Source organism: Corvus hawaiiensis, chromosome 4 (assembly GCF_020740725.1).
Source record: "Corvus hawaiiensis isolate bCorHaw1 chromosome 4, bCorHaw1.pri.cur, whole genome shotgun sequence".
NCBI lineage: Eukaryota > Metazoa > Chordata > Aves > Passeriformes > Corvidae > Corvus > Corvus hawaiiensis.
The window spans coordinates 15,913,051-15,936,200 of NC_063216.1; the positions used below are offsets into that span (position 1 = coordinate 15,913,051).

General features: G+C 40.8%; 1 protein-coding gene across 1 annotated transcript in view; it reads left to right on the forward strand.

The window, feature by feature from the left end:
• Positions 1-23,150, forward strand: part of ANO2 (anoctamin 2) — a 149,195-nt gene that overhangs the window by 96,192 nt on the left and 29,853 nt on the right. The window contains exons 15-16 of the mRNA XM_048300126.1: positions 13,247-13,321; positions 19,230-19,431. Coding sequence (XP_048156083.1) covers positions 13,247-13,321; positions 19,230-19,431 — 277 coding nt within the window. The remainder of the gene's footprint in view (positions 1-13,246; positions 13,322-19,229; positions 19,432-23,150) is intronic.

Here is a 23,150-nt window from a genome sequence, read left to right on the forward strand (position 1 = left end):
GCAGGTCCATGTGGGATTCTAGAAGAGGAATGCTAAGAGAGGAATGATGTAGACAAAATCATCCATAGATTTTCTGTGGGGCACCAATGGACAGATGCCTGTTCCTCACTCCAGAGAAGATTTCTGGTGGGAAGCAGCACAAAGAAAGTATCTGTCTTGCTGAAGAATAAGGCAAGAATGGAAAAATGTGCACTCCAGAAGTTCTGTGACAAAGGGGCCTTATGATGTCCGGGTTATTTCTAGAGAAGATGAAATTCACAAGGCTAGAAATTGTGACAGAGCTTCTTTTGTGGTCATTGGGGAAATATCCCACCCACTCCTTGTCTCCAGAGGACATTCTGGATTCAAAGGCTGGCAATCCATACAGAATAGCCTCTCTGAACAGCTTGTTTTCATGAAAAAAAGCCACCTGGCATCCGTGGGGGTACTGGCAATGGGATAATTCAGGAAAAGAGAAACAGGTGGATGTGGGGGGTTTTTGTGAAGTTTCTCTGAAGAGCATCTCCCTTAGATATGCCAGGTTCCATGTCATGGGATAGTAGTAAAGAAAATAGGAGCTGAAATTCCTTGGTGGACCTTTGAAGGCCCCAAAGTGCAATGCTGGAAATTTGGACTTGGGAATTTGGAGTGTTTGAGTGTACTGAGCTGTCAAGTCTCATTTGAACCTGCTAGTGTTGCATCACTTCCAGATCTTTGTAAACCAGATCTCAGGGTTCAGCTGACCAAGCACACACAGGCCATGCCTGGCAGGACTATCACAGTGTTAGTTTTCACTTCCTTCAAAATACAGAGCAAATAGTTCATTTCTTGAGCAAATAAGCAAACTGTTTTCTTTTGGCTGTTCCTCCTGGCTGCCTGATGAAGCTCATCTGTGGGGAAATAAGTATTAGACATAAATCCCAATAGAAAAAACACACATCTTTTCTTAATAACATTGCACATTTAGTTGAATTATTTAAAAGATTCCAGATGGTTAATCTGTTGCTAATATGTTCAGTCTTATTTGGACATAAATGAAATTTCTTTGTCTCTGAAGGAATGATTCCATCTTATTATTCCCATGAATAGATAATCATAGTTCTGTTATAATCCTATAGGTTGTTGGGCACTTCTACAGACATGAGAACTGATGCATTTTAGGCAATGGGAGATGCAGGAGCTGATGTCTGAGACATCAGACATTTCCTTTATTCCCGCAGCCATTGCCAGATAGTAATATTTTGTGAGCTGCTGATTTGGATGGATTGTTGGATCGATATCAGTAAGCCTGAACCTCTGGGTATTCAGGATTGTGTTTAGAACATGGAGCTCTGAGGGATCTGAGCAATCCTGTTGTTAGAGTGGTGTTTTGGCTGCAAGACTTTGTAGGGTTAGCACCAATTTTGGCTCCGATACCAAGTGGCACGAGGTCTTTGGTAACTGATTTAGGATTTTGGCTTATTGGAAGGCACATTTGCTTGTCTGTAAGGTCTGCAGGTCATCTCTTCTTGTTCTGTGTTTTTGTGTCAAGGGCAACAGGTCTGTTGACTCAGGATGTCACACTTCCCAGCTGCAGTTCAAGGATACAGGTCTCTGTTGGGTTTGCTACTTTTGTCATGGGAAGACAGAATATTCCAATGGCAATGCAAAGGCTGGCAGCTCCATTGGTTTGCCCTACTCTGGACAAGTGAAAAATACCTTTGTGAGTTGTTGACTCTTTAACTCCTTGACTTTGTGCCAAGCTGTTGGCTGCCATGAAGCCATTGGTCTGGGACATCCAAGTTTCCTGGTTATATTCTGGGGAATGGATTTCTGTGAGATAGTCATCGTATATTAAATACCCTCTTTCATCTAATAACGAACATGTTTTCAATGGCCCCTGAAGTGGTGTAAGATAGTTGTATTTGATCACAGGAGTTAAGTGAGTGGATACATGATGAAGGAATCATTTATGTGTCACCACACATCTGCTCATGTCCTACCAGTAACTGTTGGCTTGAACTACTTAAATTTTTTATTTCTCTTGCTGGTGATTTGAGGAAAATACATGAGATTTATCAGCATTTCATACTTTTCTGAACAGGAGAAAGAAATAGATAGAGTTCACAGTAATTTAAATGGTTTTCAGGCCATTAATGTCATAGGCATTACAGAAAATAAAATGCAGGAATTAAGCTTAGAAGAGTACATCCAGTTCCTGCACTGTGCTCCAAAGCAGGACCAGTTATACCCAGTGTCATATTTGCCAGGCATTTCTTCAAGCTGTTCTTAAAAATCTTCAGTAATGAAGATACCATGGCCTTGTTATGGAGCTTTTCCCAGGTGTTACCTATATCTGTTTGAAGGATCAAAGGATTTACTGTTCCAAGGGGGTTTTTTTATGTCCAGCCTAAATTTCTTGTTGGTATTTTAATCCCCTAGTTGCTTTTTACTCATATCAGCAACAGAGATGAAGACTGTTTTTCTATTTTCTTTACATATGTTTCTTTCAAAATACTTTTTTTCTTTAATTTTGATATGACCTGCTTTCCTCTATTTCCCAAGTTATAGAATGTCACTGAATGAATCCTTCAACAAATCCATAAGAATTATCAAACTAAACCAAAAAATTATAGAAAAGCAGATGGCCTTGATTTCAAAGTAATGGAGAATTCCTCAGCAATTCCTCAGATTCCAAAGATCTTTCTTCCTCCATCCCTTGTCTCTGCAGCTGTACCAGTGACCACGTTCTATCAAAGGTGAAAAACAAACATACCTTTTCCTTTTTGAAAGAGGCCATTCATGTAGAATAAACACGAGTGGGAGGTCCTTACAAAAGTTCTCTTTGTCCTGGCACTGCCTTTCCTCCCATTTAGTCATGGCTGATGTAAAGTTCAGAGACTGACTGTCCTACACAACTACACTACAAGGGCCTGGAGGCACAGGATAAGGGGGAATGGCTTCACGCTGGCAGAGAGCCAGTTTAGATTGGATATTAGGAAGAAATTGTTCCCTGTGAGGCTGCTGAGGCCCTGGCACATGTTGCCCAGAGAAGCTGTGGCTGCCCCATGCCTGGAAGTGTTGAAGGCCAGGCTGGATGGCACTCTGAGCAACCTGGGACAGTGGAAGGTGTCCCTGCCCATGGCAGGGGATTGGAATGAGGTGATCTTTAAGGTGTCTTCCAATCCAGGCCATTCTATATAATAGAAACTTTTAGATCAGATTTGTGCCAACAGAGGATATCCAACAAACCCCTACAATTTTCCCTTGGATAGAGTCAACCTTGAAAGTCTTCCAGCAGTCAGGTGCAAAGAACTGTAGCAAATGAGAGTATCCATCTGCATATCTTTGAGAACTTTGAGGAAATACTGCATTGAGGACTTCACACTGTAAGCTGTAATTTGATTGTAAGAGAGGGCTTAAATGCAAGATTCCATATCACTGTTTTCTGTGATGACACTAGAAGTGCTGAAATTCTTTAGCTTGGTATGAAGACTTGGAGCAAGTCTCTGGGGGGAGGTAGAGCATCACAAATCACACTATTTGACTTATGGCTCCTCCCAGAGATCCTTTCAGTATATGCTCCTCACATCCAGGCATCTTCGTGATCCTTTCTGTAATTCTATTAATAACCTGGGCAGTGTCAGCTCAGGTCTGTGCTCATCCACTGGAATATATGTGCCCATACTCTACTTGCTCTCTACCATGTATAAACAACTGGGAGAAACACGAGCTTATCCCTTGCTAGAGGTGAAGGCAGAGTTTTTGGAATTTCCAATGCATTAGAAGGCTGATTTTGCGCATACCTCTCCCCAGTTCTCTCCATATTCTACATGTATTTTAAATTTACACCCATGCAGGTTGTGCATGCTTTAAAACATTCATCTCTTCACTACCTCTGAGGATGATCCAAGTATAAATTACCACCTTTTCTATCCTCTCCAGGTTTGGTTTTCACACAGTAACTCACTGCTCTCCAAGGATATTTGATATCACTTTTTACTTTGCTGAGCATTACTGCTGTTTCAAATTATGCTCCTTGTTGGATCAGCCTTAATTTGTCCTCCTTGAATCTCATTCTATTTCACGCCTGCATTTCTGCCTTCTCAACAGCCTGGTATTTAATCTCTGCTGCCTTCACTATTCACAACCTTTCCTAATTTAGTCTCCTCTGCAAATCCAATTGACATGGCATGGAGAGTTGTTGCTATGTTAAATGTAGGATAAACAGTGATCTCTGAGGAGATACCACCTCACAGTTTCACGTACATCTTGCCACTACTTCCACCACTTTTTTGGTTTGGGATTACAGACATTTGTTTTGTTGATAGACATACTCCACCTTTTTTTTTTGTTAATAGTAGGAAAGACACAGAGAAACATTTTTAAGAAAATGAAATGTGAAGCCTACTGTTTCCCATTTTTCCAACTTGCTTTGTAATAAATCCAGCTAAGGCTTTTCAAAGCAACTTTCAATAGATCTTCATTTTACTGCCAGTTGCCAACACAACTGTTTCTTCAGAAAGAAAAAAGTAAGGCAAATGATCTGGGATGCTGGTAGGAACTAACCGCTTGGAGAGCTTTGTGTGTTTCCTACACAGTTTTAGCACATATATACAACTGGAATAAATATTACCTAATTCAGCCCAGTGTAAGAGTAGTTATCATCTCCCTGTTTGGAAATTGGAAAGGATTTGCAATTAGATTGCTATGGACCAGGGGAAGTTCAGGTTGGACGTCAGGAAGAATTTCTTCACAGAGGGTGATTAGACATTGGAATGGACTGCCCAGAGAGGCAGTGGAGGCATCATCCCTGGAGGTGTTTAAGGAAAGACTGGACTCAGTCCAGTGGCACTCAGTGCTCTGGTTTAGTTGACAAGATGGTGTTTGGTCAAAGCTTGGACTTGCTCATCTCAGAGGTCTTTTCCAACCTGAATGGTTCTGTGATTCATGAGGAAGTCACTGCCAATTTTATATCATCAGAAACGTGTGTGTATATATCTCTATCTATCTATCTATCTATCTATCTATTTTTCTATCTATATAAAATTTACAAAAATAAATTTAGATTGGAATTTACATTTTTGAAAAATGAGAATTGACGCAAACATTCATGTTTGTAATTCCCTGAAATCACAGCTCTCAAAAGTCTGAAGATAATGCTCATAGCACCAAAATGTGTGTATTTCATTACTATTCCAACTCTATTAATAGAGTTTGCCACTTTGTCTTCTAGTGTTTTACTGACACCTCTTAATTACTATTCCATACTCCTCCAGTCTTGTTGGGTTTTGGGAGCAGGCTGGGTGTGTGGGAAGGTACAAGGGTGCTTGTTATGGATGTTTACTTATGATAGACTTTCTCCATGATTAGCCAAACAAAATACTTTCCCTGGACGTGGGCTCAGAGCAAGAGGCAGTGCCAGTGACAGAGAAAGCAGGGGCAGGACTCTCGGAACTCCAAAATGAGTCTTTTTTGGAGCAAAATGGAGAGAGCTGAAGGCCCCTTTCTCTTGTATCCTTTCCCATCCTTCCAGTCTTCCTTTGCTGTTTATCCAGAACTCTTTTCTGCACGTCATCTCTCTGTTACTGGCAAAAGTTTGCCTCTGTAGATTGTATTTTGCAACTGCGTTTCAAATTTTATAGCAAATTCAAATGTTACAATACAAACTTAATTAATACTTTACAGCTGGTAGTAAATGCTCTGGAGCCAGGGAAAGAATTTTGCATAGCCACATCCCCCTTTTAATCCTTTCTCTGCTTCTCAAGCTTTTCATTACCAGCTTAAAAACATTGCTAAAACTTACACCACTGTGCTCTCCTCTGGTGCTGGTGTGATCATTCACAGTTTGTGTAAACTAAATTTGAAATTGCAACCCAAGGAAGCTGATAATGTGTTGCATGTCTTTGTCTCCCACTTTGTGTGGGGATAAATGGCTTCACATGGTGTAAGACAATGGAGAATCATGCTATAAGTGTGCAGTGACAAAGCCTTAGAGATTTTGCTTCACTAGGAATTCTGCGATGATTTCACAGCAGCAAGATGTTCAGTCTAGATTCTTCCAGCTAGGATGCTGACACAAAACTAGGCCAGACAAGCTTCAAGGGAACATGGAAAGGACATCTTTCCTCAGAGTCTAGCACTAAATGCATCTCTTCCAGAACTGAAATCATAAGCTCAGTTGAATTTAATTCAGAGAATTGTAATTTGTGCTTTGCAAATTGCAAAATTGCCAAGTGCCTTAGTTCCAGTGGGCCCAAATTGTTTATGTTAAAGTGTATAATGAGATTGAACAAGTGATTTTAAAGATAAAATTCAGGTAAACTGTTATCTACCTGAGACAAATACACTTGCAGTTATAAAAGATAACATAATTTTGGACTTTTTTATATTTTAAGAAGGGATACTTCAAGTAATTGGCATCTGCTTGTATAACCAATGGACTCACACAGAGCTGTTAGTCCTATGCTTAAAATAATTTACAGAGAGAAACTCTTAAATTAAGTCATTTCCAGTAATTTAAATGGTGCTGAATTATGGGAACTACTAAAAGGTAATTTTTTTTAAAAATTATGCTTGATAGATTGTTTTAAAATGGGTGGTGTTTATTATTCCATTAACTTCTCCATCGGATGTTCACAGTTTACATGAGAAAGTGTGGAACCAGGTTGACTATCACAATAGTGGTGGTCTGGATTTCAGGGTACAAAGTGGAGGTTGGAAACCCAGTGAACTCCAGGACAATGAAATCAATTTTTTTCTAAAGCCACTCTTTGAAACTCACCTTTTTCTCCCTCACAGTTACATGTCCAGTCAGTATCAAAGCATATTAAATTGATTTAATCGTGCAAAGTAAAGTAGGCACATGTCTGGCTCAGAATCTGCCTTCCTTATGCTTGACTATATTTATTTAAGAGTATTTAAAAGCCACATGTGGTATTTTATTACATTCTTTGAGATTTTTCAGGAGATACACTAAAAAAACAAAAGCTGAGTAGGTGGCAGGGTGTCCCTTCACGCCCTGAGCTGAACTTGTGACATTCCAGTACCACCTTCTCTACTATGGCAGGCCTGAGTACCACTGTCAGTCAGGGGCTTTGGAAATCCCACCAGATGTATTTGTACAGCTGGCCCTTTTCCTTCTCAGGATCAGCCTCATTATGATTTATTAATCATCTACAAAGAGCATTGACAAACAATGAATATTTATGACTACAGATGTAACCCTATTGTTTGTACAAATTATAGTGTTTTCCTGGTAATATTCTGAATGGCTTCAAGTTGGCATAAATAATTCATACTTGTAAAGCCATATGTTAAACTGTCATTGTAAAAGACTAAGTGCTGCCAGTTTTCACTTGAACCATATGTAAATACCAAGCACTTGATATTAAACAGTGATATAAAGTCTAAGCACCTTAATGCCACTTACACAATAAAGATTGCAATATGCCACAATGCATTGAGTCTCAGTGACTGAAGAAGCTTTAACTGCAGCAAAGGAACAATTTTTATTCCTGAGTAAACTACAGTGTATTAATTTAACCAAGTCTGGCTTTACAGATTTAAACTACAGTGAGAGCAGACCTCCAGCCTTTGTCATTATTACTGTGTGAAGGAAACAGCTTGAAATATTTCCACGAATCTACTGCAAGTTTTTATCAAGGTACTCAGGCATGCATGTGACATACATACACATACATTTGATATGTGTGTGTATATGTATGTGTGTCAAATGCTGTGCATATGTCACAGAATCATGGAACAGCCTGGGTTGGAAGGCATCTTAAAGACCAACGAAGTTCCAAGCCCCTGCTATGGGCAGGGACACCTTCCACTATCTCAGGCTGCTCAGAGCCCCATCCAACCTGGCCTTGAGCACTTCCAGGCATGGGCAGCCACAGCTTCTCTGGGCCTTTTTATTTTCCATTAGGAATTTCAGAATGTAGCGGTAAGACTCATAAGAGTAGAAAGCACATGGATTCATGGATCCTTCCCTCCATTCTGCCAGCACCTCCACTGACAGAGTTGAGGCTGGTATCCTCTTTCCGGCCAGGCTCCATGGCTGGAAGCACAACCCTCACCCACCACAACATGAGATATTTCTGAGTCTCCTGAGGCACAGAGACTTGGCTATTCATGCTTTTATGAGCCCTGACATGTGAAGGGCCAAGTCAGTTGCCCGTGTCAGGGCTGTAGCCTGTGGGAGATTTACTTCCAGCCCCATTACAGGAGAAGAAACACAGCTGTGGGCTTGGCTGATTGTTCCCACTCTGAGGGAGTGGTCTCAGTCAGCTTAAAAGCCAAGAGGTGGCCTGATCACAGTTCATAAGAACCCACAGCCAAACCTCAAAAGTCTGCCAGTAGATGCTCTTAAGTGACAAATTTGCAGCTAAATGCCACGGCTGGAGGGTGCATATAGGCAAATTCAGCTTGGAAATAAGCCATACATTTTCAACAGCTAAGGTAATTAGCAATTGGAATGACCTAATAAGGCTTGTGACTGACTGTTCATCACAGAAATGCTCAAGCTGTGATTAGAGGTTTTTTCTAAAAAAAAAATAGTTGAATCACATTTATTATCCTTATAGCAAAAATCATCTCAAGGAGGTTCTGTGGTTACAAAAGAGACTAAGACTGGGTGGTTAAAAATAACATTGCTTAGCCTTAAAATCCATTAATTTCCACAATTCCAGTACTAAGCCTTGCACACACTTCTCACAGCTCTCTATTCTGCATTGCTTCCACAATTTAGATTTAGAGTCTGTCCACTAAGCTCCACTGAAAGCTAATGGTGTGTCTGTGCTATACTGCATGTTTCAAAGACAGCAAAAATTTTTAATTAAAGGTTTTGCAGTCCTTCGTCTGTCTCCAAATGAGTCTTGGCAGTTTGTTTTCCATGTGCAGTCCTGAGACAGAACATTGCTCACAAAACACAACCACATTTACTGTTAAAATGCCATTGCTGCTTGAGTGAGAAGAACAGAAAATGAAGTTCTCTCTTTTAATGGGTTTTAAACCAAAAGCTCTTTCTTTCAGCTTCTGTGGGAGCGTGAAGGTAGAACTTCTAAATTCAGACGGGGTAGGTACAGACATTGCAGATACCCAGCACGGCAGCAGTTTCTTGTTTCCTCACAGATGTCTGAGGGCTAATACAAGCCCTCAAAAATTTTGAGTCTCAAATACAGGCTGAAAGAATCCCATGAACTTGGCCAAAGTTTCTCAATTGTAATGACCACTGTGGCCACTGCAAGAGCCCAGCAATGCTGATGGTCCTTGATTGTGCCTCTTTTTGTGTCATCACCCTGGAATTGATTGTTTTCCAAAACTGCCCATTCTGCAGGCTTTTTTTGGCTCATTATTTCCAAATAGCTCCGAAGGATCCTCTTCTCCTTGTCTTAAACTTATTTCAAAGCCAAAGCAAAATTATAGGGACCCCGTATTTCAGAAGCAGCTCATTTCATGCCTTGAGCCTGCAGTGCACAGGCAATGTTTTGGGTGTCACACAAATATAGAAGAGCTGTATTTGATACCACAATTCATATTTCTAGATGCTCATTTGGACAGTGCAGTTTTTACACAAATGAAAGCTTTTGTACTGAAGTAAAAATTAAAGTAGAAATCTGCTAAGAAATGTGCAGTTATAAAAACGGCAGTTACTTATTTGAAGGTTCCTGGGCATACTTAGGGATGAATTTCTGGATTTTGTGATTGGAAATATAATATTGCAGCTTTTTTTTGTTGCTAGCAGTGTTAAGACCTTAGAGAGGGGTCCTGGATTTTGTTCTTCTCTGAACATCTTTTACTAAATTCCAGTCGATTACTACAACTCTGTGCAAGTCCAGTGAAATCATTGGGATTGCCCAGGTGCAACCACAGCGAAGAGCCCGAATTTCAGCACTGGAGCTACAAAGCAGGATGGAAAAGACAGAAAATCTCTTGCTGTGCTCCCCAAGTGCAGGCTGAGCTGGCATTGCTATGGTTAGAAACACCTGCTTGGAGGAGGTGTTGTCTTGAGGGAAAATATCAATAAATGACTTAAATACTTGAGATCTGAGCAAAGTGGCTGTGGTTTAATTCACAGAGAAATGTAGAAGTGTTTTCAAAAGCTGCCTGGTGCTGTCCAAGTGCAGGGTACTTCCAGGTTTCCACAGCTCAGAGGCCCACTCACCTGAGGCTGCAGAGCCGGGTCTTTGCCATGTTATGTAACTCATATGGAAATAAACCATCCAGAACATATAGAAAGCGGTTTAATTTTATTTTTCTTTCTTTTTTGATTTTTTTAATTTCATTTTTTATTTTTTAATAGGAAAAGAATTGTATCTCTTCAAGGAACATATTCAACACACCATTAAACATTAAAACAGGAACACATCACTGCACACAGACCAAAATCTGCTTTTTCCTCCACTAGCATTGCAAATCCATCATTGCATTGAAAGAAAATGAAAGTAAGATTTTTAAAGCAAATCTTTCAGTTTGCCTTTGGCACAAAACCAATCAATTTCTACTGTGAGGTTTTCTGTCTGCATATAAATATTCCCCTGTAACACAGTTCATCTTGGGGAATACTCCCCAGTGTAACATATCTGTCACTGAGATTGTTCTTCAGATGATCAATTTCATTTTGTTACGTCAATAAATGCTTACACTTTTTGGGCTGCTCCAGATAGAGGATCATCCAGTTCAGCTCCTGGCTCTGCACAATCCCACTCTGTGCCTGAGAGTGTTGTCCAAATGCTCCTGGAGCTCTCGCAGCCTTGGGGCCATGACTATTCCCCAGGGAACCTGTTCAGCACCTGACCATGCTCTGGGGGCAGAACCTTTTCCTGATAGCCACCCTAAACCTTCCCTGACTCAGCTTCATCCTGCTTCCTCGAGTCCTGTCTCTGATCGCAACAACAGAAGGTAGCTTTCCACTGCCTGGATGGACTGGGAGCTCTGGGATGGATGAGGATGAACTGGGAAAAACAGAGATGGACTGGGAGCTCTGGGAGGGACTAGGAGAAGCTGAGACTTCTGGGATTGACTGGGAGCTCTGGGATATTGAGTTAAATGTCCAAATTTGTTTTTGGCCATGTATGCTGAGTAACTCAGTTACTTCCTCCAGCATTTCCTTTCTTCTCATGTTGGCTTAGCAACTCCTCACGCTGTACAGATCTCCCTTTGGCTGAGTGCTACAGACCGTGGCAAACTCATGGAAAAGTAAGGTTCAAGGAAGCATGTGCATGGAAGGGCAAGCTGAGAAGATGGCCTGCTGACCATCCTGGTGTAACCCCAGCCAGCAGCCACTCACTCCCTCCCCAAACAGCAGGATCGGGGGAGAATGGGAAGGGTAAAAGGGTGAAAATCCCTGGTTGGGATAAAGGCAGCTTCATAGCAAAGCAAAACAAGGAATTAATTCCCTGCTTGCCATGGTTGGGCAGGTGTTCAGCCATCCCCAGGAGAACAGGGCCCCATCACATGCAACAGTTACTCAGGAAGGCAAATGCCATCACTGCAAACATGTCCCCCTTCCTGCTCTTTCCCCCTCCACTTTATACACTGATCATTATGTCAGATGATCGGGAATGTCTCTTTGGTCAGTTGGGTTCACCTGTCCTGGCTGTGTCTCCTCCTAAATTCCTTCAGCAGTGTGGCAGCAAAAAAGCAGAAAAGGCCTTGGGTCTGTGTAAGCTCAGCTCAGCAATAACAAACCCATCTCTGTATTATCAGCCCTGTGTTCAGCACAAGTACAAAGCACAGCCCCACACCAGCCACAGCCCCACGCAGCCCCTAGTGAAACTGTAAAATGTGGTATCTTTCAGGCCTTTTGAGAGTACAATCCCTCAGAACATCTTTACGTCCTGTAGAATTGCTAACAGCCAAAATGCAATGAAATGCATCTGTGCATTCACAGGAATGCTTTTTCAAGTGGCCTTCCAGCTTAATGCTGGACTTTGTGTATGAACACAAAGTCCTGTAAAGAGTATTTATGTGCTGCACACACTGGGCCAAACTGTTGGTGCTTCTGGTTGGGTTTGCTGTGCCCCAGTGCTGCCAGGACTGTCTCGACGGAGGCAAGGTCACAAGAGGGACTGCTCCTTCCCACAGTGTCTGAGGCACCACCACTATGGCAATGGATGTGTAGACAGGATTGTGTCCTAGGTCTAATTCCACGTCCTGGTTAAAAAATCCACGGCTGCATTTCTGCTCTTATATACTGCAATCCTAGTTCTGCTTTGGGAGAACTTCTTACAAAGGCACAATGCTCCCAGATTTTTATGTTTGTCTGAGGACAATTGTGCTTTAGAAATGGTTTATTGGAAACCTTTGACCTGAGTCCTAATTTGATTTAAATTTGTCTAAATTCAGAATAACTCTGGGCTAACTCCAGTGTAAGGGTAGTACTGATCCACGGGGCAGCAATGGTGCTTCACAGAAATACAAACAGCAGCTGGCTTTGTGTCCTTAGTTAATTTGATTACACAGTTTTAGTTTAACTTAAACAAAGCAGTGACCTTATTATTATTTTAAGAAACCTATTTTGAGAGGAGGGAATCATATTTCTCACTTAAATCCATCTTCAAATGTCTTTAGATGTATGTGCGGCTGGGGCTGGAGTTGAGTTTGTGTGGGGAGGAGAAAAGCATACTGGATTTCACTGATCACAGTTGCTTTAAATTATGCAGGGAAGAGGGAGATGCTGTTTATGCACGAAGAAAACAAGGTTGGCAGCAGAGATCAGACGGGCCTTGCTTTTGTAATTTCCCTCTGCTATAAAACGAGTACCAGGAGAAGGACTGGGGGGTCTCTTGCAAGAATTATCTGAGGGGTCACATTTGGTGCTTGTGACTATTAGACAAAAAATCTGGGTTCAATGGTAGTCAGCATTCTTATCATGATTTCTGTCTCAAGCACTGTTCTTCTGTAGTTTTACAAGAAGCAATTCAGAATAAATGCTTGAATCTTGCTTTGCCTGAATCTAAATTAAGGTCAATCTCAGGGATTTCTCCTGATTTGAACTTTAGTAAGAGTTGAATACATGCTTTCAAATACTAAAATCAGAGTTGCATAGGATATTTTCTGATTTTTGCAGTCATTTTTGACATGTCTTATTTACTCTTACTCTCTTTTATTTCAATTAAAATCTACTTTAAAACATCAGTGTTCTAAATAGCATAATATATTTCAAAATCACAGCATGGGAGTTGAGAATGGGTCTCAATAACAAATCTTATTAATTCTAATATTTCCTGGTGTACAGTTCTGTCATGCCTGTTACTTTGTTTATGTGTTTTGCCTACAGAATGAAAAGGAGAAGCTGACGTGGAGTGACCGCATGCCTGGATATGCAGCAAACTTCGGACTGATTTTATTTATGGTAACATAAGCTGCATTTCTGCTCGTTTATTAGGTGTGAGAAACTTTGCCATGAGCATCTAGAGGGAAACCCTTGAACTGATGTTCTAAAATATGTTAAAAATCTGAAGGTAAGGTCAGCATGGGAGAAATACTAGGGAGGTTCATGGAGCTCAATGCCTGCCTCCAGCTTTATTCTCTTTTCCCAAAGGCTGCTTGTGGAAGGGCTGAGTTGCTGTAATGCCAGCAGCTCCTTACACAAATTCTGCCTCTCCCCCAGGGTTTCTGCTCCATCTCTGTCATCCAATGAAGGGATAACACTGATATTTAGTGGTAAGCACAGTATTGCATATGTTGGTCATGGTGATGTTTGGAAAGGTTGAGCCTCAGAACAGGAGATATCCCAGTGAAATAAATCAGTTGCCGAGAAACATTTATCCAAGACACATTCAGGGATGGACTGTACAGTAGTTGAGGAAGATCATGGTACACAGTCCTCCCTGGGGAACAAGAATCAGGTGTGCAGGTCAGTCTGTAAAGTGGGGACACCACTGTCCTAGTCAAATTTCCAGCAAATCACAAACGCATCAAGAATCTGCTGGACTTCGTAAACAGCAATAGGAAAACCTGGATAACAAACCCTAAATGACATTGTAAAGGATCCCATTATCCTTCTGGTTACAGCAATTCCTGACTGGAAGCTTGTATTCATATCTACACCCACTATGAAATGGCAATGAAATAGGCCTGTTTACGCCATTGCAGCATCTAACAAGGGAAACTCACTTGGGGCCTAAATTATTTTAAGTGTATTGCTGATTTACTCAAAGTTGCATATACTGCACCAGATGTCCTGTGAAGATTTCATTTCTTTTGCTGACAATCAAATGCTCACATTGAAGTTAATGCCTACACCCTTATAGGTATGTTTATATAATTTCAAAGATGTATGCATGACATATTCAGTATGCATTGCATATTAAATTTTCTGTACATATTAGGTGTGTCACATATGGACGTACTTGCAGCATTTTGAGTGAGTTTACCATCCTGAGGCCATACCAAGTATTTACTTTTTGGACAGAACTTCTAGGTGTCATCAGTCATGACTTCATTTAGAGCAGAGCACACTGAGTCTGACTAAGCACACAGCCCTGATTTAGCTTTTACAAGTCATTCCTTTGCAGACAAGGTGCTTACACATGCTCTTGACTTTCACCACATGTTTAAATCTCCCCTAAGCATGAGCTTAAAGTGCTTTCCTGACTCATAGCCTAGGTATTACCCTCCCTGCTTACTGTAACATCTCCAAGAGATTTATCAAGGGTTATTACCTACAGTTTGTGAGATGTAGAATATGGAGCTCAAATTCTTCAACTTCTGTTCATGACTAGTGGAACTAGGCTGACTTTCACCATCTGGCAAAGTGGCCACAATGTTTTGGGGTTTTTTTTTTTGGCAGTATTTTGAGCATTATTTATATGTAAGTACCTACAGGAGACAACTTGCAAGCCATGCATGAAATTCAAGCCAGCTCTTGATGAGGGAGAGCACGCTCTGCTATCCTACATGAATATTGCAATCTGCTCTTTACTGTATGGGATGTTTCCCTTTTTCCTGCTAGATTAATTAAACAGGAGTTGGAAACACCAGACTGAAGTCTTGTTGTCAGTCTGTGAAATAGAATCATACTGAGAAAACCTTGTTGGTCTGGTTAACTTCACTTATTATTATTCACACAGATTAGTTATTTTAACTGTAAGGACTAAGTACAAAATAAGTAATGAAATCTTGAATTTATGTGTGTGTGTGTGCAGGGATACATGACTCAGATACAGAGCTGCACACAAGTGCATGGCCATTTCTAGTGCTGCAGAAGCAGTTGTTGAATTTTTAATGCTACCTTTTCCAGGCCAAAAGGGTCTGGCGGCCCAAATCTATGGGTGTTTTCCATGAAGGTTTACATCACTATAGAATGGTGTTGTTTTGTTCTGTCCCTCCTTCCCCCAGCTTTATATCCCATACTTTCCCTGATGATTCTTGAAACTGGTAATGGTTTTTTTAGTGTAAAATCTTTTCTCTTTTTTAATTTTTTCCCTTAATTTCTGTACTTCCTGTGTGTACTTCACTTTTGTAAATCCTCTTTCAAGAATTGTGTTGTGATCTTTTCCTTTCTTTCTGGCTTTTCCTCTGTCTTTATTAAGTTAGGCATGCTGTTTTTTTTGTTCAAAATGCCAGTTGAAAAAAACATTTGCTTTCCTTCTCTTGCCCAGTCTTACATCACCAAATAATTCCAAGGATTAATTCACGCATTTATGGATGCTTTGAAATCTGGGCACAGTCCTTTTTCTGTACACAAAGCCTCACTGGACTGCAGAGGGGGCAGAAGATCCAAGTTTAATTTAAGCTATGCATTTTGCAGGGATTTTAGGACAGAAGTTCACAAGTCTTATTTTTGCAGAGTAAGATCAATGAAAGCAGGAGATCTGGGCTCAGCTGGGCAACTACAAGTTTTGCTTGAGTGTGATTAACAATAAGGTGTCACAGTTTATAAAGTCCACGTTTAGAAGGCACCTGTTGTGGCAGAGATTTCTGAGTTGGTGATGAAAACGCTGGTAGTGTTGGAAGAGAGCTGGGTGGCATGGAGCAATGCATCACTGGGGCTTTTCTTTGTTTGGCTCAGTCAGAGGATGGAAGAAAATCAATTTGAGTCATGGCAGAAGAGTTTAGCCTCTTCCACCCTATTCTCACTCACATGGTGTAATACTTGACTCGAGAATAGCTGTACTGGGGAGCCAGACAACTATTTGGACATGAAATTGTTATCCTACTTGGATGGAGGTAGCAGCCTAGCCCACGGGGTTTTATAGCTTCCTTCTCAGATCTAGTTTGCTTTCCTGTTTGTCTTCATTCATACCAGGCTCAGTAGGTGACCTTTTCTGCAGCCAATTTTCACATCTGTTTCTAAGCAGTTCGTTCCTGGATGGACTAGTTCAGACATTCAGGGAAGAAACTGCCATAACAGGGGGGAAGAATGGCCAGAGGGAATGTTGGCAATGACAACAAACCCCAAAGTGGGCAGCTGCACAAATGGTGGCCGCCTGATCGGGAATTTGGGCAGAAGAGGTATTTTCAGGAATGAGAGAAATGCTGTGAAGATACAGGAACCATTCCCCCTCAGTGACTGTCTGGGGAGTGAGAACTATGCTCACAGTCACTGTGCAGTCCTACAGGCTCTCCTCAATTTTCTCTTCTTGCTGGATGCACAGATAATGAAGACTCCTAAAGGAGTGTTTTTCCATCTGTGTCTAAGCAGATGTTTAAAAACAGCTGAGCAACTGAGAGTTTCTGAAGCCCTGGTGCTTTTGCAAAGCAAATATTTTTGTTCTTTAAACAAATAAAACATATTTTTTTCAGTAACTTTGTATACCTTGCTATGGCACTGCATGGATTGAAAAGGCTGCTACTCTCTCATCCTCCAGTAATATTCTTCAGGGCAAGGGATCTCTAAACTCCTTTGGTCAGGTTTAAGAATTTGCTATTGAATTTTCATGATCTGAAATTTCCTCTCTCTCTGTTTAGTGAGGGCTATCCTTGACTCTTCTTCCTGTACTGTTAAGATATCATTCCTAAGTGGGAATTTTTGATGGAGAGAGGTGTCTGTGGAGGCCCAGGGATCTCATCATCTCCAGAATGAGGCATCCAACTTTAATTTGCTGGTTTTCCTTGTCCACCACCATAGTGAAAAAATTGCTAAGAAATCTGCAGGGAGAAGAAACAGGAAAAGAGTATTAGGAAGGTGATTAAGAAGAAGGAATCTGTGACTCAGATTAAGAAAAATAAAAGAGATTAAGGTGACTGTAGAGGTGGAAGGTGAAGTAAATTAATACCAGGTGGTGCTGTTTTGTTTTCTTCCTTTTTTGGGGATTTTACTCTCTGCTGTAGTGATTGTAATGGGTAAGTGAGAAAAAAGTGATGGTCCTTGTGTTCCTGCACCCCTTCTGTCACAGCAAGGTAGTTCAGCATGAATGTGATCTTTTTGTCTGTATGTTTGGCAGGTAAGTCAAAAGAAAAATAGATATAAAAACTAGAAATGTTTCCTTGACACAATGAAAATTATGAAACCAAAGGAAATAATGTTGTATGCCATTTGAAGAGATTTCATTTAAACTGTTTCAGGCTCAGGCTTTTATCATTCACCCTTTCATTTAAAATTAATGAAACAGTTCTTTAAAAAGTAAAAATTAGAAGTTTTACTAGGTCTAACATGTTATTACTATTTGCTGACAAAACATATTTGACAATTTCATCTGAAATCTCCAGGAGTTTCTACAAATAATTAATTTTTAGTGTGTTTACTAGGTCTTCATAAAAGCAAAACGTGCCCAGTTTTTACCTTCAACCTTTAATAATTTAACTCTGATTCTTGTTGTGGTTCTTTTGCAATAGTTCCTTTTCATGCAACAACCTTCCTCTGCACACAGGAATTCAATAAACTATTGCTGGATCATTAAAACGAACTGTTAAATTTCCTTAAAACCATGTTGTCAATCGGGGCCCCTAGGCCCATTGAAATAATTGCAATAGTCTAATCTTTCACATTGAGGTAGTCTCTTTCATCTGAGGATCTCAAGATGTTTTACCTAAAATAACGAATGTACACTGGAATTCTTGCCAAAGGCAAAAATGAAAGGGAAAAATGTACCTTGTCCCCCTTTTGTGCTGTAATGATGAAAATTTGCTATTTTTTTATTGTTGTTTTATTGATTTTTTTTTTCATTGTGAATTGGTTTAGATTTTTTTTTTTTTTTTTTCTTGAAACCAGAATACCACATCCCTGTGAAATTCAAATTCTTCTTGTGGGAACTTGACCTTAAGTAGCAGGGTTGACTTTCCTCATCTCATGGGTCAAAGCCAGCCCACAAAGGATGCCAGGGATACCAAGTGATTTCTGGGACACAAATGAAAAGTGAAGCCCTAATAACCCTGCTTAGGTCAGCCTTAAAGGAATAATAGCAGGGGAAACTTCTTTAGTTTGCAAGTTGGCACTTCTGCTGAGCACAGGTGAAGCTGTTTGAGCCAGTAAAGCCTATTTACCTGACTGCACATAAATACAGGCCCTCCAGTCCAAGCCATCTGAACCAGATAAAAGAACTTGCTTAATTCCTGCTTTTGAACCCAAACTGCCCAAATTTCACGGCATGCATGAAATGTGTAGCTTTAATCAGAACAGACATGCCCATCTTCAGGAATTCATGGAATCAGTATAAAAGAATCACAGATTGGTTTGGGTTGAAAGGGACCTTAAAGATTAACTAATTCTAACTCCCTGCCATGGGCAGGGATGCCACTCATTGGTTCAGGGCACTCAGGACCCCGTCCAACCCGGCCTTGGACACTTGCAGGGATGGGACAGCCACAGCTGCTCTGGGCAACCTGTGCCAGGGCCTCACCAACCTCACAGGGAACAATTTCTTCCTCATATCTAACCAAAAATCTCCTCTTTTGGTTTAAAACCATCCTCCCTTTTCCTACCACTACCTGCCCATGTAAAAAGTCACTTTGCCTCTTTTTTATAAGCCTCCTTTAGATACTGAAAAGTGGTATAAGATCTCCCTGGAGCCTTCTCTTCTCCAGAGTGAACAATACCAACTCGCTCAGGCTGTCTTCACAGGAGAGGTGCTCCAGCCCTCTGAGCATCTTGTGCCAGTTGAATTGTTGTGCCAGTTTGGAGTCGTGCATCTGCTTTCTTATTTATGTCCCTGTTTGTTGGAGAGCTTTGAATTGTTGCCTTTTAATTCGATTACCTGCATATTATCACCTTGCTCTAAGAAATAACCCTATGATGCCAATTTGTGGAACACACCCAGCCTCCCAGCCAAAGCTTCTGTTTCCAAGCTGAACTAATTCCTGGGTTCATTTGTTTGCAGATTATGCTGACGTTTTCAGCAGTGTTTGGTGTCATCGTGTACCGAATCACTACAGCAGCAGCCTTGTCCTTCAGCACAAACGAGACAACCAGGTCCAACGTTCGAGTGACTGTGACTGCCACTGCCGTCATCCTTAACCTCGTGGTGGTCCTTATCCTCGATGAAATTTATGGAGCTGTGGCCAAATGGCTGACAGAAATTGGTAAAACTGTCTTGCCATATTCCTCATTAATCCATGTATTGACACGAGGGTGTGCAAGGAGGGTCCAGGAGGAGTATTTCCTCCTGGACAGGGCCAGCCAGTGAAAACATTCAGGCTTGTGAATGTTCCTCTTTACAGCTAAGAGCTGCGGAAAGTCAGGGGGTTGTTTCAAAAATGTTGCTGGCTCTGACAAAATTACATCAATGTTGTTTCCCTGGTGAAAGTTTTCACCATTTCCTTACTGCTCAAATGATTTTTTTATTCCGTTTTAGGGGCATGTCTGGGCTGGTCTTTTTAATAATGGTTTCTATTGCAGTTGGTAATTGGATTTTCAAACTTTATTTTAAACATCAAAATATTGTTGCAAGCCTGGCTATTTATTTCTTTTAAAGGCAAGTCATTCCTTTGACTACTATAGAGGTTTAGGCCTAAAATATTGTTTTGTTATATACATTAGGCTAAAGATTTTTACTAATAGGAGTTTAGGCTGGGGCTTTGTTATGTTATATAAATTAGACTAAGGATGTTGACTGATAGTGCCTTTACATGTGATTACTCTTAAGACTTCTGTTTCTTCTCAATTCCTCAGAACACTTTTAAACTGACAAATGAAGATGTCTCTTTTAGTCCTATTTTTGGAAAAACATTACAAGCTATAGTTTTGCAGTTGTTATAATAGAGGTCCAATCCTGAATTTTGGAATATGGTCCTGTTAGTTTAGATTAAATTCTTGACGTATTTGAAAGAAATGAAGAAAAAACAATTCATTTTCAGCAATTGTCACTTTATTGGGTTAATTTGTTTATTGCTGTTTTGCACCAGGCTGTGGGCAGGTTGTAACAGGGTTAACACAAATGGACTGTTCTAGTGGCATAAATGAGCTCAGGCTCACTGTCCAGGCCAAAATTGTACCCAGATTTTCAGCTTTCACGTAAGTGACAGGCTGCTAACTGTGTGTGACCTGATCAATTCTGTCCACTGCACCTGCCCAGGTAAGAAAGGACACAAATGTTAAGGGATGACAGAGGTGTGTGGAAAGAGTAGGAAACGATGAAGGTGAGGCTTCTCCAGCAGCTTCTAGGCAGAAGCTGGGAAGTGCAAGGCACTGCCATGGCCTCTCTTTGGGAAGCACAGAATGAAAATCTCTCGCTTTGAAATGTACACCAGTCTGAACAGTGAAAGTAACAAGAACTTCTTACTTGCTGATTGTTGTCCCCCTGTCACTTTGCATTTAATTCTAATCCTATCTTTATTAGGGCAGCATTCCTGATTGACTATCAGATGTTTTGTTTAAGAAGGATCCAGTCAGAATAATCTCTAATGCTACAAATTACATGAGTTAGAAAGTTCACTCAGGCAGCTTTCTCCAGCACTAGGCTCACATGCCAATGTAATCAAAATGTTTTAAAAAATTACAATTCATGGATGCTGATAAATGCTGCTTAACTTGTGAACTCTCATTTTGCTGAGAGGAGCAAAACATACTCAATTCTCTTTTCACACTGCACTTAATCCACAAGCTGAAGAACACACTTATTGGGCTGAAGGAGTAGCTCTTGACAGCATAAATTTCTATTCCAACCCCAAGTACACTTGAATCTCTGTTCAGGTGAAAAATTACAACTGTAAGCACAAGAATAGCACTGATAGCAATTGTGTTAATCATAGGATCACAGTCATTGATATGCCTCAATACCTCCTCAGTGAGTGCCTGGAGGAAAAGAGTAGGAGTTTTGTTGTTATCAATACAGAGAACTCATACAGGATGGAGCAGGACTCCTGTGGGCCTGGCAGAGTGGGGCACTGGTGCCCCTTTATCACAGATGAGACCAGCCAAAGTGGGGATGGTATCCTGCTATTCCCGGGAAGAACAGATCATCTTCAGTAATCAGGTGGTGCTAGACAAGACTTAGAGCTCACTTGTAACTCAGAGTCACAGAATGGTTTGGGTTGGAAGGGACCTTTAAGCTCACCTCGTTCCAACCAACCCCTGCCATGGGCAGGGACACCTTCCACTCCACCAGCCTGCTCAGAGCCCCATCCAACCTGGCCTGGAACACTTCCAGGGATGGGGCAGCCACAGCTGCTCTGGGCAACCTGTGCCAGGGCCTCACCACCCTCACAGGGAAGAATTCTCTGAGGTCAAGGAAGAACCAGTGAAACAGGACAAAATCAAAACTACTCATGTTTGTCCCTTGCAAAGGCAGCAGCTCCTTCAGTGAGCTAAGGCCCATTCCACCCTCAGCTCAGCTCATTCTCCACCTGCAAAGTTCCAGCTGCCCCATTTTGGCATAACGAGCCACCACTGAGTGTTTCATTTTTTGGGGGTGAGGGAGTTTTCTCTGTTACTAATGCACCTATTCTGGCTGAATGCGTTTCTCATGCAGCACACCCGATGAGCTGGAGGACAAATTCTACACATGCCTCTACAGCTATGGTATAGGATGTCTGAGGGAGCCTCTGAGACCATATATGGTGTGCAAATGTTCATCCAGAGGCTGAGCTCATCCATGGGGGGGTTCTCTGTAAGGAAGAGTTTAGGATTTTTCTCCCTCAAATGAGAAGCTGCACTGCTGTTATTTGATATTCCTGCTGCCCAGAGCTGTTGTCCTGTGGATCTATTCAGTGTATGGGATCACCTACAAATTATTTGAAGGCTTAATTAAGCTTTTTTACACATAGAGGTGGGTTATGCCTTAGGGCTCATCAGGTTCTTTTATGAAAATGTGGTTGAAAGTATCACAACGAAAGCCAGGCAGTGAGGGTTCATTAGGCTTTGCTATTCCTTTAGTTATAAAATAATCATGCTGCTTTCTTAAGGATAAAAAACTCCAAAACAACAGCAAAGCAAACAGAACACCCAAACTGTTCCCAAAACAAAACTGTACAAGTACAGCAGTATTTTTGATGAAGTCCTTAAACCCAGAGCTCTGGATCTCCTTATTATTCCACACTTTTTTTTTTGTGCCACAGAAGTTCAGCCAAGAATGATAAATTGAATCATAAAATTATCTTCTCTCACATTAGATACAACTCAGGATGAGCAGAGAAGAACAAGGGTTTCACCCATATAAAATCTTTAAAAGAGCATCCTACTGCCAGTTTAAAAAGCCTCTGTTTTATACCTGTTTTTTCTGCTGCTAGAAAATTTCCACAGAAATTGAAAATAAATCTGGGAACAGAGTAATGAACACTGAAAATATTTAAACCAAGAAATGTTGAAATACAGAAGATATATAGTGAAGTGTTATCAAAAATGTGCCTTTATTCTGCACTCAATTCACTTAATACCTCATTCAAAAGTGTATTCAGTCTTGTGTTTAGCATCAAACATATCAACAATCTCACCACAGAAAAGAGGGCTTGTGGACTACAAGTTAAGGATGCTTTTGAGGTGTTTCTTCTGGTTGAAAGTCTCTGTACTTTGCTTTCAATATTCCTGAATTGAGAATATTAATGTTTTGTTATTTTAGTTGTGTAACTGATATATTCATGTATGTTAATATCCATATATACAGCAATGTACTTTATACTGCTTTTGCTTTCTGGAATTGAACATCTCTGGAAATCAGGACTCAGTGGCAGACCTAGTGGGCTTTGGTACAAATTAGAGGTATGAAAGAAACATCACTATAAACCCAAAGTTTGAAGTTTAGTTTGGGTGTTTTTGTATGTGTTTGGGGATTCAGGGATTTTTATATATTTACTGATTCAGTTCT